The sequence below is a fragment of the Sminthopsis crassicaudata genome, chromosome 6, assembly GCF_048593235.1.
Source record: "Sminthopsis crassicaudata isolate SCR6 chromosome 6, ASM4859323v1, whole genome shotgun sequence".
Taxonomy (NCBI): Eukaryota; Metazoa; Chordata; class Mammalia; order Dasyuromorphia; family Dasyuridae; genus Sminthopsis; species Sminthopsis crassicaudata.
Window position 1 is genome coordinate 216,105,578 of NC_133622.1, and position 18,706 is coordinate 216,124,283.

The following is an 18,706-nucleotide window of genomic DNA, read 5'->3' on the forward strand; positions in this document are numbered from 1 at the left end:
TTTTCTTGAGGCAAAGACAGCCTGATGTGTAGGGAGAAGCCCATATGAGTAAAGAGCTGAAAAAGAGCCTAAAAGGTATCTTCAAATATCTCAGTGACACAGTGGAGTGATGCTCAGCTTAGAGGCAAAAAGACCTGAGTTCAAATCCAACCACAGATAATAGACCTGTGATTCTGGGAAAAACACTTAACTCTGTTTACCTCAGTTTTCTCATCTGTAAAATGAGCTAGAGAAGGAAATAACAGACCAGTTCAGTATCTTTGTCAAGAAAATCCTAAATGGGTTTATGGAAAGTCAATCATTCCTGAAATGACTGAACAACAACCAAAAATATTTCATACATTCAACAACATTATTCTGAGTAGTCTCTAGGCTTTACCATATTGCCAAATGGGTTAGTGACAACAAAAGTTAAGAAGTTCTGTATGAGATCCTTTTCCAGCTCAAAATCTCAAATTCTAGCATCCTGTCATTCTATAAATACATGGAATTATGAAAAATCTCTTTTTTCTTCTTCTTAGTAATGTCTACAATTTTGAACAGACTAAGACTAGAGACTCACCAAAATGGCTAGTGCACTAATGTACAAAATGCAGTCACAAAATTCACCAACATGCCTTCCTTGAGGAGAGTGTCCTTAGATCATTTAAAAACACACTACTCCCCCTGATAAGCTCTCCTGAGTACTCAGACAACTGAACCTTTAGATAGGTTCTGCCTTCTGCCTTTTGTTACCATTCACTTGTGACAAAGGGTGGTCAGTCAGAAAGCAAAGTGGCTGGAAACTTAGAGCTTTCTATTCAGATTTCTTCCTTGCCACTTACTTTTGGGAGATAATTGGAATTAAGTGACTTGCCCAGGGTCATACAGCTAGGTGGCCTTAAGTGTCTGAGACCAAATTTAAATTCATCTCCTCAACTCCAGGGTCAAGACTCTATCCACTGCTGCCTAGGCAATCAACTGATAAATATTTATTAAGCACATACTATGTGCCAGATACTATGTCAAATTCTAAAAAAAATAAAGATAAATGGTAATCTCCATTCTCAAGGAGTTCTCAGTCTAATGAAGGGGACACATACAGCCATGTATAAACCAGATATATGCAGGATAAAAATTGGAGATAATCAACAGAAGAAAAACATTAGAATTAATTGCAATGTGGAGCAGATCACCAAAAAGTAGATAGCTATCTGAAATCTTGAGTTCTTGTGTTTTTATTTTGCTGTATCTTATTTTTTTCTGTGTATTAAATAAATTGAGAGTTCCCCCCAAAATTTGCCTTATAACAAGTTGCATATTATAGCTTTATAGTTTTGTATGCAATCATTCTTTTTATTCTACATTATGGAAATAATTTTCCATAATTTTTTCATAAATTGAAAATAGAAAAATTAAAAATTATTTCATAAATTGAAAATAAAAAAGTAAAAAAAAATTTTTTTAAGTCCAAACTTGAAGTGTTGAGGGCCTTAATCAGGAGGACCAAAAGATCTGAAGAGAGGAGGAATTGTTTCCAGAGAGAAAAGTAAAGTAAAATATATTTAGCAGAATGGCTGGACATAGGCTAGTTGATTTTGGAAAAGAAGAAACCTACTCTGGTCTTCATTGTACTCCAGTTTTCAAACTAGTATTTGAAAATGTTTGTCAATGATCTAAAAACAAATCAACAACAACAAAAAAAGAAAAACAAAACAAAAATCTTTCTGATTGCTTTCTAATTCTATTCCATGGTACACTAGTCTCTTGACTTCTGGGGGAAGGGAAGAAATACCATTCCAGTGCACTAAGTCTTCTGCCTGTTCTTCTGTCTTTGGGGCTGAGGGGAGAAATGCCTTCCATCCTATCGGTTCTCCTGACAAATCTTTTGCCTTTAAAGAAGGGGAGAATGCTATTTTATCATAATTCCTGCCTAGTTTTTTTTTTTCTCTAGGGAAGAAGAGAAATATCATTCCCTCAGATTTTCCCATCAGAATTGTCTAAATCCCTGTTCCTCCCTACTTTTCAACCCCAAAATCAAATCTGTTACTAAGATTCCCCTCAGACCTCTCCACACTGACGATTCAGGCCCTCAACATTTCAAGCTTAGACTTTTAAAAAAATATATATATATATATATATATATATTTAATTTTTTAATTTATAAAATAGAACAAGCATTTCCATAACATAGTATAAAAAGAAGATTGCACATGAAATGGTAACTGTATTATGTGCTACCTACTTTTAAAGTTATTACAAAGTTATCATATAAATTTCTTTCACTTCCTTTTTTTTTTTCTCTCCTACCTCACTCTAAAGATGAATACCACTAGACCAATAAATATAGTAACCTTGTATTTGATGAGTGTAAAGAATTTGGGGGATAAGATTTCATACTTTAGTAAAAAAAATTGTTGGGAAAATTGGAAAGCAGTATGACAGAAATGGGAAATAGATTTTTCTTGGACTTTGACAATAACCTGCTGATCAGTCCTCAATTCTCTCCTCTCTCTCCCTTTCACCCTCCTTTCAGTTGTACAACCTTCCTAAAGATTTGACCATATCACTCCCTTTACTCAAATTCTCCTTACCTCTAGGATTAAATGTCAAATCCTTTTTTACGTGTCCTTCACAACCTGCCCTCTTCCTACTATTCCAGTCTTCATATATCTTACCCACCAGTGCAGTTTTCTATAGGACTTCCTTACTCTTTAGGCCTTGAACAAAACACTCCAATTAGCAATTCCTGGTATTTTTGTTTATCTCCCATGTCTGGAATTCTCTCTGTCCTCAACTGTGCCTCTGGGCTTCCCTGGCTTCTTTCAATTCCCAATTAAAGTCCTACCTTCTTCTGTCCTTAATGCTAGTGCTTTTGCTCTTATCTCTCCTATTTATTCTAAATATATTTATTATAGGGCGTCTAAGAGGCCTAGTAGAAAAATACTAGGCCTGGGGTCAAAAATACTTATTTTTATGAGTTCAAATCCAGCCTCCATGTGATCCTGTGTGATCCCAAAGCACTGTTTGCCTCAGTTTCCTCATCTGTAAAATGAACTGAAGAAGGAAATGTCAGACCACTTCAGCATTTCTACATACAGTGCCAAATGTAGTCCCAAAGGGTCAAAAATGATTGAAGCGACTCAATAATGATAATATTTGTTTATACCAAGGATTGTTTACATGTCTTCTCCCTCTTTAGACTGTAACTTATTTCAAAGCAGGGACTTTTTGCCTTTCTGTTCCCCCAACTCTTCATTGCTAATGGATTTAACATATTTCTTCCTCGGAGAATAAATCAATAAATCATTGGAAAAGCATTTGTTGGTCACTTTCATGCACTGAGATACAAAAATAGAAAAATAAGACAGTCTCTCTCAGGGAGCTTAGTAGGTGAGATAATGCATATGGAAGGGCTCAGCTGTAAATTGGCTGGAAAAGTCCCAAAATTCTTTAGACTGCAGCAGCAAAGCAGATGATAATGTTTCCTCTTGGGTGTCATTTCCACTCATGAAATTATATTCATTTTCTGATGTTGAACAATTTCACAATACCAAGGCCAGAACTTTCTTTTTGGGGTCTTCAGTATCTCTTCTGTGACGGGGAAGTTGCCATGCTGAATCTCCACAGAATTTGCTTCCCAAGATGAAGCCTGGGAGCACTGAGCTGGAAATGCTGCTAATCTCAAAACTCTCAGGTTCAAGGCCCTGGGCTGTCCCCAGAATCTGAGGGGAGATGGTGGTCAAGGGTGGTTCGATCCTTCTGCACATGTTGCCTCCTGCCTCTCCCTGGGAGAGGCAACTAAGGTAGACAGTGATTGTGTATGTATGTATGTGTGTATATATATATATATATATATATACACATAGATGTATATATACATATATATACATACATATGTATATATATAAATATATAATAGCATATTGTATATATTATATAAATAGATATATAATAGCAATAATAAAGATAATAAAAGTAATGAAATAGCGACAATAACACCAATATGATGCTTACTATGGGTCAAGCATTGTGATAAGAACTTTACAATTATTACCTTTTTGGATCCCCACAACAATTCTGTCTTATATTTATAGTAGGAAAGCATTCCAGAAACCATTTAGTTCAACATTCTCAGTTTATCAATTAGGAAACTGAAGTCCAGGAAAATTGTGACCTATCCAGGGTCAGACAGATGCTAAGTATCAGAAGCAGGTCCTTTGACACTAAATTTAGATTTTTCTCTAATCTATAGAATTGTCCCTCTAGGTATTGTGCCTCCCAAAAGAATACAAACTCCTTGAAAGAAATATGTTTGAATTTTGCTTTGTCCCCCCCTTGCAATGCCTTTTATGTAGAAGATGCTTCATAATTATTTGTTCCTTTGTCGTATATGTAATCCTTGCCTCTGATCTTGAATCTTTCCTTTCTAGGAATCTGGTATGGGATTCTTGAAGGAATCGGTGTATTAGCTGTAATCACCAATGCATTTGTAATTGCCATCACTTCTGATTACATCCCACGCTTTGTCTATGCATTCAGATATGGTCCATGTAAAGGTCAAGGATATAGTCAAGAAAGGTAAGGTTGCAAACCCAATCGTATCTTTTTATGTATAATAAAAATGGAACCATGGTAGATAGATGGATGTTAGGGTCTGTAATTTTGCACACTATCCACAGTGATACATGAGCAGCCTAGACACATGGAATCAAATGTTAGGTGAAATATTGTTATTGTGGGCAGCTTGTTGTATAGAAATAGAAATGAGGAAGGGCTGCAGTCAGCTAAGACAGGAGCATATTGTATCATTGCCAGGATCACAGGAAAAAAATGTGATAAAAATGAAAAATGGATGAAAGCCTTACAGTGGTTTATAATAAACTGATTCATTTAGAAATAAGCATAACTAGAAAAATTCTTTCTATTCTGTCACTAATATAATAAAAATGAGAATCTTTATCAACTAATGAAGAATGAAATCAGCGGAATCCAGAGAATAATTTATGCAAAAATAACCTTAGAGAACAGTAAAAACAAAAAAAAAATAAACAAATAAACAAAAAAAATTAGTTTTGATATAATGACTACTTCTATTCATGCCAGAGGAGTAATGTATTGAGGCTACAGAATTGTGTGTGTATGTATATCTATCTAGATATACATATAGATACATATATTTACACATTTATATTTTATACATATATGTTATTTAAATATATGTATATATAAATATACATAATATATGCATGTATAAATATATGCAAATATTTACATATTTACACATATATATCATACATATACTTACACATTTACATGCATATTTATACACACATAATTTGTTATGTTGAGTAAGAATTTTTTGTATCCTATTTGTTATAAGAAATGTATTTTTCTTTTTATTCTGTTTATTTGGGGCATAGGAAGAAGCAAACATAAATTTCTGTATTTTTTTTCTTTTTCTTTCTTTTTTTTTTTTTTTTTTTTTGTTGAGGCTCTTGGGATTAAGTGACTTGCCTAGGTTCACACAACTAGGAAGTAGTAAGTGTCTGAGGCCAGATTTAAGCTCAGAATTTCTCTAATTTTTAATAGAAATGTATGAGTGCTATAGATATGAAATGTTGCATGCATGTTCAAATGAGGGAACATTATTGTTGCTAGTTTTACTCAATGTTCAACTTGGTTACAATTGATCTTTCATACAATGATCTACAAAATGTGATGTAAAAACAAAATACATCATTAATTTTTAAAAAATCATAGAATTTAATGGTTCTAAAATACTTGGTAATCATAAGGCTGGATAATTTTTAAAATATATTTTGAAAACCAGCATTTTTTCTTACCAAAATTATTCAGCTCCTAGTGGAATTATTAAATTGCTGATACTTTTACTGCCATCTAGTGGATAAACAGTGGTACCCAGTATGTATTGTGTTATTTCCCATTTGGGGATATGCAGACTACTCCTGACATCCAGACCTTCTTCCTTCATTCTATCTAGTCTGCCAAGTTTAATTTTTTTCAAGTCTGGAACAGTGCTAGTATTGGAGTCAGGATGCTCTGGATTCAGAACCTGCTCCTAATATTTAGCTTGAACAATATAATAATGGACAAATCACATAATTATAGGCATAGTGATCAAATCAAGGGAGAGGAGGAAGAGAAAGATTGGGGAATGGCTGAATTATGGTATGTGATTATGATGAAATATGATTATTCTATGGGAAATGATGAGCAGTATGCTGTCAGAAAAACCATGAACTCAAGCAAAGTGAAAATGTACAGCGTGCAAAGTAATAGAAATGTTGTCACAGGATCAGCTGTGGATGACTGCTCTTCTCAGCAAGAGATCCATGACTATCCTCCAGAATATTGAATTTGCTTTGTTTCCCCACCCCCCCACAATGCCTTGCACCATGCCTTATATGTAGAAGATTCTTCATAATTATTTGTTCCATTGTTGCATATTTAATCCTTGCCTCTGATCTAGAATCTTTCCTTTCTAGGAATATGGTATGAAATTCTTGAATTCAATATTCTGAAGCACTTATCATGAAAAATGCTATCCATACTCAGAGAAAGAACTGATTGTGTCTAAATATAGATTAAAGCATACCATTTTTTAACTTTGTTTTTCTTGAGAGTTTTTTTTTTTCTTTTTTGGGAGGGAAGAGCTATGCTTTCTTTAACAACATGATTTTTGTAGAAATGTTTTGTATAATTTCACATGTGCTTTCACAATGGTGATAAAAGTGGGAATAAGAGAGAGAACTTAGAGCTCAAGGTGCAAAAACAAATGTAAAAATAATTGTTTTTAAAATGGGGAAATTTTTAAAAATTAAACAAAATTTTATGCCCTTTATAAATACTAGTAGTAGTGGTGGTATTAGTCATAGTCATAGTTGTATTTGTAGTAGTAGTAATTTAGCCTTCTGAGTAACAAATACTACCCTGAAATTAAAACTGTAGTAAAGACATTACTAGAAGTAACATTTTAGGAATATGATCTCTAGTTAATCAGTATAAATGGAAAAGCTTAAAGAATGGAAAAGGACCTATTTGTATAAAAATAATGATAGCAGCTTCTTTTGTGGTTTATAAGAATTGGAAATTGAGAGGATGCCCATTAGTTGGAGAATGACAGAACAAGTCATGATGGAATATTATTGTGCTATGAGAAATGATAAGCAGGATGATTTTAGAAAACTTGGAAAGATTTACATGAACTGATGCATAGTGAAGTGAGTGGGATCAGGAGAACATTGTACACAGTACTAGCAACATTGTATAATGAAGAATTGCAAATGACTTAGCCGTTCTCAACAAAACAAACGTCCAAGAGGATCCCAAAAGATTAATGGCAAAATATGCTATCCATCTCCAGAGAAAGAACTGATATTATCTGAATACAGACTGAAGTATACTATTTTTCATTTTTTTATTATTTTCTTCTTCTACAAAATGACTAATATGGAAATGTTTTACATAATTCTACACATCTAACCTATATCTCCAGGAGAGGGAAGGGAAAGAAAGGAAAGATATATATAATTTAGAACTTAAACTTTTCTAAATTGTTAAAAATTGTGTTAAAGTTCAATTAGAAGGAAAATAAAATATGATTTTTAAAATGGATAAACTGTTTTACCCAGCTTATTCGTTGTGCTGAACAAAATTTGATTCTGCATGCCCATACCTATCAAATATCCAAAGTTTCAAGATCTATCTTGACTTACCTGTAAATTATGGGTCTAAAATCAAATTCCCACCATTTTCTGCTTGAAAAACCCTCCTGACCCATCTACCTGACTAAATTCTACAAATCACTTAAGGACTCATTGGACATCAGATCAGTCCTTTGGGCAACTGTCTCTTATTGCTGTAGACCTCAAAAATTCCTTTTGTTCTCAATTCCAACTTTGCTCCAATGAATATTTATAGGATTATTGGATAAGAGATTTAGAGGTAGAAGAGATGTTAGAAGTCACCTAGACCAGTTCTCTTTTTATATAGATGAGGAAGCTGAGGATCTGAAAGCGGAAATAGTTTGCCCAAGGTTACACAAATAATAATCAATATCACACAGGTAGATATGGGATTAGAACTCAGGCCCTGATACTCTTTATTCAGCATTCTTGCCATTGTACCATGTATTGATTTAAATGCCTATAAATCATGTTATTCAGATCCAAGTCCTAATATAGCTAAACTACAGCTGTTAAAAGTTTCCATTCCCTTTCAAAGTTTTCAAGCTTATCATTGGATTACCCTTAAGGGTCACTGAGACACCCCCATAGTTCCACTCCTAGATGGCAATAATACCTATTAAAATATCAGTAATAATTTGCATATATATCTATATACATAGATAAAGACAAAGCTATATCATTCTACTCTTTATAGAGTACATTCCTAGTACATATTAAGTATTTTAGATAACTCACTAGGATAATTAGAATAAGTATTATTATTCCCATTTTACAGATGAAGAACCTGAGACCTAGAGTGGTTCAGGGATTTGCCCATAGTTGCATAACTAGAATTTAAATAAAAATCTTAGGCTCTTTATCTCATATCTCCCATATTCTATCACACCCTTCCCTATATGCCCCACTCTTATCCCATATCTCTTTTCCTCTTTATAGATGGCTGAGTGGTCAAGTGGATAAGTTCCTTGATTTGAAGTCAAGAAGACTTAGTTCAAATTTGGCCTCAGACACTTATTAGCTAGATGACTCTGGGGCACTCACTTAATCTCTTTTTCTTCATCTTTAAAATGGGGGTGATTATAGCACTGACTTCCCATGGTTATAAGAATATAATGAAGGATTTTTTAAAAGTGCTTCATAAATCATAAACAGCTATGTAAATATTCTTGTTGTTTGCTGTTGTTATTGTTGATGATGATGATGGCCACTTAAAATATATTTTCTTGGGGAAAAAGTTGTCAAATCTTACTGTTCCCACCTCCCTCTCTGCTGTCTTCCACAGTAGGTAGATATTTATTTCTCCCTCTCTCACAATCCCCACTGATTCTCATTGTCACTCAACTCAGTGAACATCACAAAGTACCTACTATGTGTATAAAAATTAAATCATTTAATTTTCCTTTGTTTCTTTCAGGTGTTTAAAAGGATATGTCAACAGCAGTTTGTCAGTGTTTGACCTAAGTGAACTTGGCACCGGGCACTCCGGTTACTGCAGGTATCTATTTTGGGCTCTTTTTAGTTTTCCATTATGTTTTGCCTTACTCCTCCTTCCTCCGGGTAGCCTAATGAAGCCTTTTGAATGGTTTGGCTTTGAACCTTTTGAAAATTGGGAACCTTTCAGGCCTGTCCACTCTCTCCTGTGTACTTCATGCTCCTTGGTTTTGTGGATTTCAGGTATCGAGACTACAGAGCCCCACCGTGGAGTAACAACCCTTATGAATTAACCTTGCAATTCTGGCATGTCCTTGCGGCTCGCTTGGCCTTCATCATCGTGTTTGAGGTAAAGCAGAGATCAAAAAGAAAAGGCCGGATCAATGATTATAATTTCTGTTTTTATAGACAATGTTTTTCTTCTACAAACTTTATTATCATCATTTTACAGAATGCAAAACAAATTTAAATGGGTCACACAACAAGTAAACATCAGAATCACACTATTAAATTTCTGGGCTTGAGATGATATTCAAACCTGAGTCTGTGCCAGATTTTCTCTCCATTTGTGCCTCTTTGTCACATTGTTTATTTCCCATAAACTTAACTCAACATTTAATAAACGCCCACCATGGAAAAGATAACCATATAAGGTACAGAGGATAGAGAGAGAGCAAAATGCTGTCTCCTCCTTGCAGGTATTTAGAATAAGGAGATTATTACATGCACATAGCTAACTATGGTAGAAGAGTTATACAGAAAGTTGAGGAAGTCCAGATAAAGTGCTTTGAAAATGTTGATAAATGCAGAGATCCATTGCAGCTGGTAGTGTCAGGCTAGACTTCTTAAAAGAGATTCATAAATTATACCTTAAAGGAAAAGAAAAAAATTTAATAGTTGATATCGGGCTTGTAATGGGATTGAAAGGGAGGCAATACCTTCTGGATAAGTATGTCTGCATTAGCAGGAAATGAACAACTATATCAGGTGCAGCTAAGTGGCCCAGTGGAGCTATTGCTGTATTTACAGTCAAGAATATCCAAATTCAAATCTGTCCTTAGACACTTACTAACTTTGTGACCTAGGAAAATCAACCTTTATTTAAGTTTTTCCAGCTATAAGATGGGGATTTTAATAGCACTAATCCTCACAAGATTGTTGTGAAAATCAAATAAGATAATATTTTTAAAGCACTTAGCTCAGTACCTGACACATAGTAGGTTCTTTTTTTTTTATGGTAGTAACTGTATTTCTTTTTAATGCACATTCCTTTATGAATCATGTTGGGGGATAAAAAATGAGATCAAAAGGGAAAAACCAAGGGAGAGAGAAAAAATAGGAAAAAAAGAAGTGAATATAGCATATGTTAATTTACATTCAGTCTTCTTAGATCTTTTTCTGGATACAGATGGCATTTTCTGCCCAAAGTCTATTGGGATTGCTTTGGATCACCAAACTGCTGGAAGAACCAAGGCTTTCATAGTTGATCATTATGCATTCTTATTATTATTGTGTACAATGTATTCCTGGTTCTGCTTGTTCCACTCAGCAGCAGTTCATGTAAATCTTTCCAGGCCTTTCTAAAATCAACTTGTTCATCATTTTTATAGAATAATTATATTCCATTACCTTCATGTACCACACCTTGTTCAGCCAATCCCCCAACCACTCCTTTTCCAATTCTTTGCTATCGCAAAAAGAGCAGCTACAGACAATTTTGCATGTGTGAGCCCTTTTCCCTCCTTATCATGATTTCCTTGAGATTCAGATCCAATAATGGCACTGCTGGCCCAAAGAGTATGCACAGTTTTCATAGCCCTTTGGGCTAGTTCCAGATTGCTCTCCAGAATGGTTGTATCATTTCTCAACTCTAGCAACACATATAGTAGTAGGTTCTTAAGAAATACTTGTTTCCTTCTTTCCTTCCTAATATTTATTAGAAATGATATATTCAATGGCTGTTAGGCTTACAATGGCTATATCCAATGGCTGTAATGTCTATCTTCATCTTCTTAGCATTTCTTCTTCATTTGATATCCTTCTAGTACCCCTTTCTTGAAATTCTTGTCCAGTTAGGTTTCAGCTCCCAAATTCTTCTCATACTTCTTCAAATACCTTCTCTATATTTCTTCTCCCACCACTATCACCATCTAAATATATAACTCTTCCCTATGGAGGATCTGGTTACTTTTCACTCTCCAAGAGTCATTGAAACTATGAGAATCCCATACTCTTTGGGTCAATGACTCTGAAATCTATGACTTTTTTTTAATGCTTGCCATTGTTATCAAATTTATATTCACTACTCATAGAGATCAGCTAAGAGCTCATGTGAACTTAGCTTCTGCCTTCAGAAAATGTATGTCCTATGGTAGAGGCAGCCCTTTTACCCACATTTATATCGCTACTTTCTAGACTCTCTCACTGAGTCAACTGTGTATCAAATATATCCTGATTAAATTTGTTTCTACCCCCACAAACAGTCACCCCTTTACATCTATAGCATTTATCTAAGTGGAGCTGCCATTGTTTCAATCCAGACCTGGGGACATTAGTCTTTTTTTTTTTTTTTTTTTTCCATTTTGTTGATCACTGACTTAAGGCAAGGCTTTATTGCTTTTGATAACTTCTCAGTTGACAAAGTTACCTGCAATCTTTTCCCACTTCATATTGTTAACCCTCAAAAGAGAGCCCTTTCGTGATGATGTGACTGCAGAGAGACAGTGTCATGTAGTCCTTTCACCAGAATTAGAGTTGGCTACAAGGTCAGGAAGGTCCCATCTTTGACATACATTCTTTGACTATGATCTTAAGAAGGATCTCAGTTTCTAAGTTATGTATTCTACGCAACTTTTCCGGATTGTCAATTGTAAAAGTAATGATCTGCATTGATAGAGGGAGCTTCCTCACCTCCACAATTCCCTGTTCCAAAAAAAAAAATCAAAGATTCAGTCCAAAGACTAGTACCAAGCATCAGGCTACATATGGGGATATAAATGGAATTCAGCAAAACATTCTTTGACCCAGAAGAGCTTCCATCTAATGTTGGGAGACGATATATAAAGTTAGCTGGTTAAGCTTATCAGTATGGACGCAGCCAGGAAGAAGGGTAGAAGCCTAAATATGGGAAAGAGAAAAAAAAAAGAAAAAAAAAACTGATCAATCAGAGCCCTGGAAAGTTTCACACCTCCAGGGCAGTAATTGCCATAAAATTAGCATTTATAACATGCTTTGCAATTTATAAAGTAATTTATCTAAATGTATCTCCTTGGAACCTCATAACAACGATGTGCAGTTATTACATGCCCGTGGCTACATAGCTTAGCTGCTGTCAGAAGTGGGATTTGAACTCAGGTCTTCCTATTCTTAGAACTGTGATATCTCCTGGGACACATTGTTGTTGCCAGATCCTATTTTATAGTGAGTGAGGACAGTATATTTCTGTACATTTTGGAATGGAGCAGACATTTTAAATGTTTATAGATTATGGCGTATTTTGCTTGTAGGACACATCCTTGGATGTATTAAAAATAAATCTGGACTCCTGGATAGGCTCCAGATTTTGGTCCCTGTCTTTCGACTAATTCAGAGTATGCAACTATAAAAAAAGTTACTTTTCCTCTTTGATTTTTTCCTGTTTCTTTCTGTAAAATAGGGAGACTAGTGTTTATCCTCTTTATCTTACCGTTTTATTGGGAAGATCATTTGTCCTTCCTTGCTACTATAGAGCTTAATTTCTTCATCTGCAAAATGAAAAGATTGGACTGGATGTTGAATCCTGACATTCTATGGTCCCATGATCCTACGGGGCACAGCAATGGTGTGATGGATATAAAAGCGTCAGTGTTGGAGTCACAGAAGACTCCAAATGTCAAGTCCTTCCTTTGACACTTATGGCTGTGTGATTCTGGGTGAATCACCTCACCTGTTTCACCCTAGGAAACTTCATTAGTAAAGGAATTTCCTGTTCAGAAACTTCTCCAAATGAATACAATTATAAGCCCAGAAGAAAAAAAATTAAAATAACTATTAATTGTTTGATACTGATTAATTGGCCCAACTACACTGACCTTGTTCATTTAGGAAAATTCAAGGATATGCTAAAATACTTCTTGCCAGCTTATAAGAGCTGATGGTTAAATTTTAAGAGGGAGCTTTTGCATCTCAGGAATCAGTAAAGATCGCCAATCAGGACTTGACTTATTATTTTATTGATTGTCTAAATTAAAGAAAGTGATGGAGAAAATGTTAATGATGCAGATTAAATTTTAATGTGTGTCTTGTGTGCATTTTTTTTCCTGGGAAGAAATCCCTGGAAAATGCCATCTGTTTACAGAAGAGAGTTTCAGAAATGCAATGTAGCAAGAAATTCCCAGCAGGAAGTTCTCCTAAACCTTCAGTAAGATTCCTGCATAGACCAGATTCCAGGGATAGATATCTGCTTGCCTGCCCTTCATACAACAAAGATTTGAAGGAACTCAAATTCTTTGTCCTCTTAAGCCATAAAGAGGAAGCATTTATCTTATCTTGAGCTGTGTCTTTGATATATGATCAATCCCTTGTACATAGTGTTACTTTATAAACATTTATTGAGTTCAGCTATATGGAAGTGATCTGAATTTCTAACAAAGGTAGCTAGATGGTGCTGTAGATTGAATACCAGCCCTGAAGTTAAGACCGAGTTCAAATTTGGCCTCAGACATTTAACACTTCCTAGCTGTGTGGCCCTGAATGGAGTCACTTAATCCCAATTGCTTTGCGAAATAGAGAAAGACAGAAATAGAGAGAAAAGGATCTCTGAGACTTGTCGCATTTACATCTCATTTTTATGTAAGGTTTTGATATATTTTGAAAGATAATATTTCTGCCATGTGTCCCATGTATACTTATTCAATCTATTGTTAACAGAATTATCCTTTTATCATTCCTGGTATTCTAAATTTAAGCTTCACAAGTTGTTGTTGTTGTTGTTTTCCCCCTGAGGCAATTGGGGTTAAGTGACTTGCCCAGAGTCACACAGCTGGGAAATGTTAAGTGTCTAAGGTTGAATTTGAATTCAGGTCCTCCTGACTTCAGGGCCAGTGTTCTATCCACTGTGCCATTTAGCTGCCCCCTCAGGTACTTTTTTAATGATCAATAAAGATAGTAATGACAAAGTATTTAGTTATGTAGGATACTAAATTGATCACTGAATCATCAATCATAAATCTGTTTACTCACCAACGTAATCCAAAAGGAACAGGTCTGGAATAAAATTAATAATAGTACATTCTAAAAAAAGAGTTAGTGTATATTTTCTTCATCAAAACTCCAAAAGACTCTTGGTGCAAGGCTTAGTCACATTTTCAGGTAATAATAGGTAGCATGGCACTATGGGAAAAGAGGCTGACCTCAGAGTCAGGAAGATCTAGGAGAGTCCACCTCCTGACACTTCATGGCTAAGTGACTGTAGGAAAACCAGCCATTCTTTAACTTGAAGAGATGGTACCAATCTGAAATGGTAGCGGAAGCTCCCTGTCCTTTGATTTCTTTCTCTTAATAAAAGCATAGATTTTGACCTTATTCTTTAGTGGGACTCCCACAAATGAGGAAGCAGACTCAGAGAATGGACTTTTCCAAGATCACTTAGCTTGTGAGTGTCAGAACCGGGGTTAAAACACGGTGTCCAGATCTCCTATCCAGTCCTCCCTTTCTTCAACTGAGTTCAGCTGAACTCTCAAAGATGTTTTCTCTCATCCATTCCTGGTTCAACATGTTCTGCTCTTGTATGTGCATGGTTAGTTTCCTAGTTATTTCTCTTAAGTCTTCAAAAACTGTCTTTCCCCACCTTTTTCATTTTCAGCACCTGGTTTTTGGAATAAAGTCTTTCATTGCTTACCTGATTCCTGACATGCCCAAAGATTTGTCTGACCGAGTAAGGCGGGAGAAGTACTTAGTCCAAGAAATGATGTATGATGCGGAACTGGAGCATTTGCAGAAACAGAGGAAATATCACGGGAAGCAGTATCACCAAGAGTGGCCTTAGCCAATCCCAGAGCCCCAGGAGAGACTGAGCCATCAGTAGGGATGGAAGATTCTGGCTTCCTGTTCCCTGCAGAGACTCGTGGGGAAGCCTACCACTGAATATGTGTGGAAACTGTGGACTGAGTGAGGAATGATTGAATCGCAGCCTTTTCTATAATTTGGGAAATCCGGGCTCCTGAGGAGGCCAAAGAAGAGCTCCCACCCAGTGTGGCTGTGGGCTCAGGTCAGCACTGACCCAACGGAGCCGGTAAAAGAGTCTCCCTAAATCATCCGGCTTTGGGGAATTTCTAGGACAGTGCAAAAAGGTTGGAGTTCTGAGCCCAGCAAGGGTACTGTGTAGATGTTCACAATCAGAGCATGCTGGACATCACCATGTGGTCTCTTTTCTCCAGCTCCCCTTCCCGTTGCCCAGTCGTGATGCTTTCCATGAAGTTGTCAAAGGAGCTGTTGGCTGCTGTCGCTCGATGTCCTTCCTCTGCAGACTTCCTGTTCAGTACGAGTCGCCCTGGCCTCTCTTTGTCATCCTGTGTGCCACAACAGAATATGCGCCGTTGAATGTTAACTATGCAGTTAAAAATTGCATGATACTTTTCCTTTGTCTCTTTTTTAAGATTAGACCAAAAAATTAAAATAAAAACAAACAAACCCGACAGCAGTGCTACACATTGAGAGAAAGGGAAACAGCCTTGCTCAGCTCCCGTATCTTTGGGGAATGATGTGGTGAGCTGAATGTTATTTTTATTTTCAATAAAAAGTAGCCGGAGTCTTCTACATTGATGAGAGGATCGGTGTTTTCTATGACATTCAAAAGAGGAAAAATTCCAAGTTCTTATTTAGCTCATTTTGTCAGGATAAGGTCAATAGGAGTTTTCCTTTTAATCTTTTGGGAAAGCCATCCCTGAATGTCACCGTGAAATTATGTAAATATTTCCCCCTTTTTTGTTGTACAGTGGCTCATCAACGGTGTGTAATCTCTAGCTCATAGGGCCACAAGACCCACTCTAGATCATTCCCTTTTGTCTTCTTTGTTCAGGGAAAGAGAAGCTAGATGATCTGCACGGGTTTGGCTCCTCTTTTAGAGATGTATGCACTCTCTTTCACTGCATGAACTTAACTAAATATTATGGCTAGAACTAGATTTTTGTGAGCTTTGCTTTCTTCTCGAATCAATCATTTTTGTTTTATTTTGTTTTTGAGACATCACACAAGACGTAATGGAAGATGAGGGAAAAGGTACACGTTGGCTTTATATATGTAGAGCTACAGGAGCAAAAGTCAGGGCCACTTGAGTTCAGATGATTTCAATGTGAAGAATGGTCTCTGTGAATTACAGTAAACCAACACCATAGAGCATTCAAAGAAATGCAGTAGAATGACTACCTTGTGGTGTCTGTTGGAAGAGAGAAGCATGAAAAAATCAGAACAATTCTTTTCCTCTATCAAAAAAAAAAAAAAAATCAAAGCTAATCCTCACTGTTTTGTAGAAAATCTTTACAATAATAATGTTCCTTTTAGATTAATTTCCTATCTTTGTTCTCACTGAGAATTGCTTCCCAAAGTTTCCAGATTGAAAACCATGTGGGAGTTCAGAATGAGAGTTGTGGAAATTGATTTTTTTTTTCCCCATAGCTATATTAGATACAGATATTAGGATTAACTTTCTTGTTCTTGGAAGCTGTTTCTATTATAATGACACCAAAATGATCTCTTTTTCCTCCTTTACTTTTAGAAGAATGCCAACAAATGAAAGTGAAAATATATATGAACTGTTTGGTTAAAGAAAGAGCAAAGCTTATAACCCTGTTCTTTAAAACAGGAAGATTCTTATATATCTCTTTTCCTAACACTTGTAAGCAAGTGATAGCCAGTGGTCCTCAAACTTTTAAAATAGGGGGCCAGTTCACTGTCCCTCAGACTGTGGGAAGGCCGGATTATAGTAAAAACAAAAACACACACTGTCTCCGCCCCTCAGCCCATTTGCCATAACCCAGCGGGCCGCATAAACGTCCTCCACTGGCTGCATCTGGCCTGAGGACCATAGTTTGAGAACCCCTGGTCTACCCCATCTGCTCCAAAGATTGCTCTCCTTTCCCTCATCGAGTTATAAATTTATCTTGCTATAAATTTATCCAACAACCATCATAAATTCCACCCAGGAGTTTAGTACCACCATGTAGTAGAACACTATCTTTCCTTCCTACTTAGTTGTACGTATGCACCTTTTGGGAAACATACCTAGACTATATGCCCAGTTAAATTTATATATGTGACCTTTGTGTCTTGAAACTCAATGGGTCTTAATGGGCACAAGGCAGAAATAGTTTTTCTCTGAAACGACTCTAAACACAGAACAATGTTGGAGGTTGTTATTTTAATTTCTTTAGTCTTTCTAGTGCCCTCCCTAATGCCCCAACACAATATGGAACATGTAATTTTTAAAAATCTGACACATAATGCTAATTAAAAATAGAAAAATTGATCATATTTTCATTAAAATTGTGGTTTTTAAAAATTAATTATTTCTTGAATTAAAAAAAAAGAGGGAACTTGAAGAAGAAATATTAAAATAATACTTAAAATTTCCCTGAGCGATATATTGGATTATCAGTGGGTATTGTTTCAGCAATCATTGAAGGTCTGTGAATTCAGTGACAGATCAATAATGCTTTAGTTAGCAGACATGTTTGGCTGAATAGCCTAACATGTGGTTTTTTATCTAGAATGCACATTATTTTACAAAGATATACAGCACATATTCTTCTCAGGAATTCTGTATTACACGAATGCAGTCAAAATATATTTTTCATATCCTACATCAATGTTTTTTGCAAACAATTGATCCATACCTATGCATGTGGGCTGCCTTGTCAAGCTGTCCAAAGATCCTGGGCCTTCTTTCCAAATCAAAGTTTGTGAAAAATCTATTTGAGATTATAGCTGATTGAGTCTATGATCCTCTTGGTCTATGCATGCACTTTGGGGGCAAACTTGAGAGAATGCATGATCAGGCATGGCATTTGAACACCATGATTCCAAAATGTGTCTGTGACGCCTCACATAATGTCATGCTAGAGTGGGATGAACAGGAGTCTTTTTCAATCAATAAATTATTTACTATGACTATTCTTTTCCATTATGTTTTTGTTACAATTGTCGATAAGCAAGGGATAATACAGCTTGTAGTTTACAAATTATTCTCTCTCTCTCAAAAGAAGAAAGTTGGTTAACAAATACAAGGCTTCTTTTCCACCTATGTATTAGCACTACCCTAATCCCATTTACTACATTACTAATATTGAGTAATGTAGGTATGCTGAAAAGGGTTGTTTAACAACCGGCTCTCTGGGGTAAAAGAATTCACAACTCACTTTTAAATTTAATCTGAATTTTTAACATTTTAACAGTCTAGACAATCAATAGAAAAATACATCAAGTCCTGATTTGTAGTGTAAATTCTCAACTTGAAGATTTAACAATTGGCTTTTTTCAATCAGAACTATCTTCAAAAGGCTCCTAGATCTAGGTGGTATTATGTATATAGTACTGGAATTGAAGACAAG

The 18,706-nt window shown here is 35.7% G+C and overlaps 1 protein-coding gene across 6 annotated transcripts in view; it reads left to right on the plus strand.

The window, feature by feature from the left end:
- Window positions 1–15,917, plus strand: part of ANO3 (anoctamin 3) — a 555,530-nt gene extending 539,613 nt beyond the window's left edge. For all 6 annotated transcript variants that reach the window (XM_074275261.1, XM_074275262.1, XM_074275266.1 and 3 more), the window contains 4 exons: window positions 4,413–4,560; window positions 9,106–9,186; window positions 9,366–9,471; window positions 14,965–15,917. In XM_074275261.1, coding sequence (XP_074131362.1) covers window positions 4,413–4,560; window positions 9,106–9,186; window positions 9,366–9,471; window positions 14,965–15,147 — 518 coding nt within the window. In that variant the 3' untranslated portion in view covers window positions 15,148–15,917. The remainder of the gene's footprint in view (window positions 1–4,412; window positions 4,561–9,105; window positions 9,187–9,365; window positions 9,472–14,964) is intronic.
- The last annotated feature ends 2,789 nt before the right edge of the window (window positions 15,918–18,706 follow it).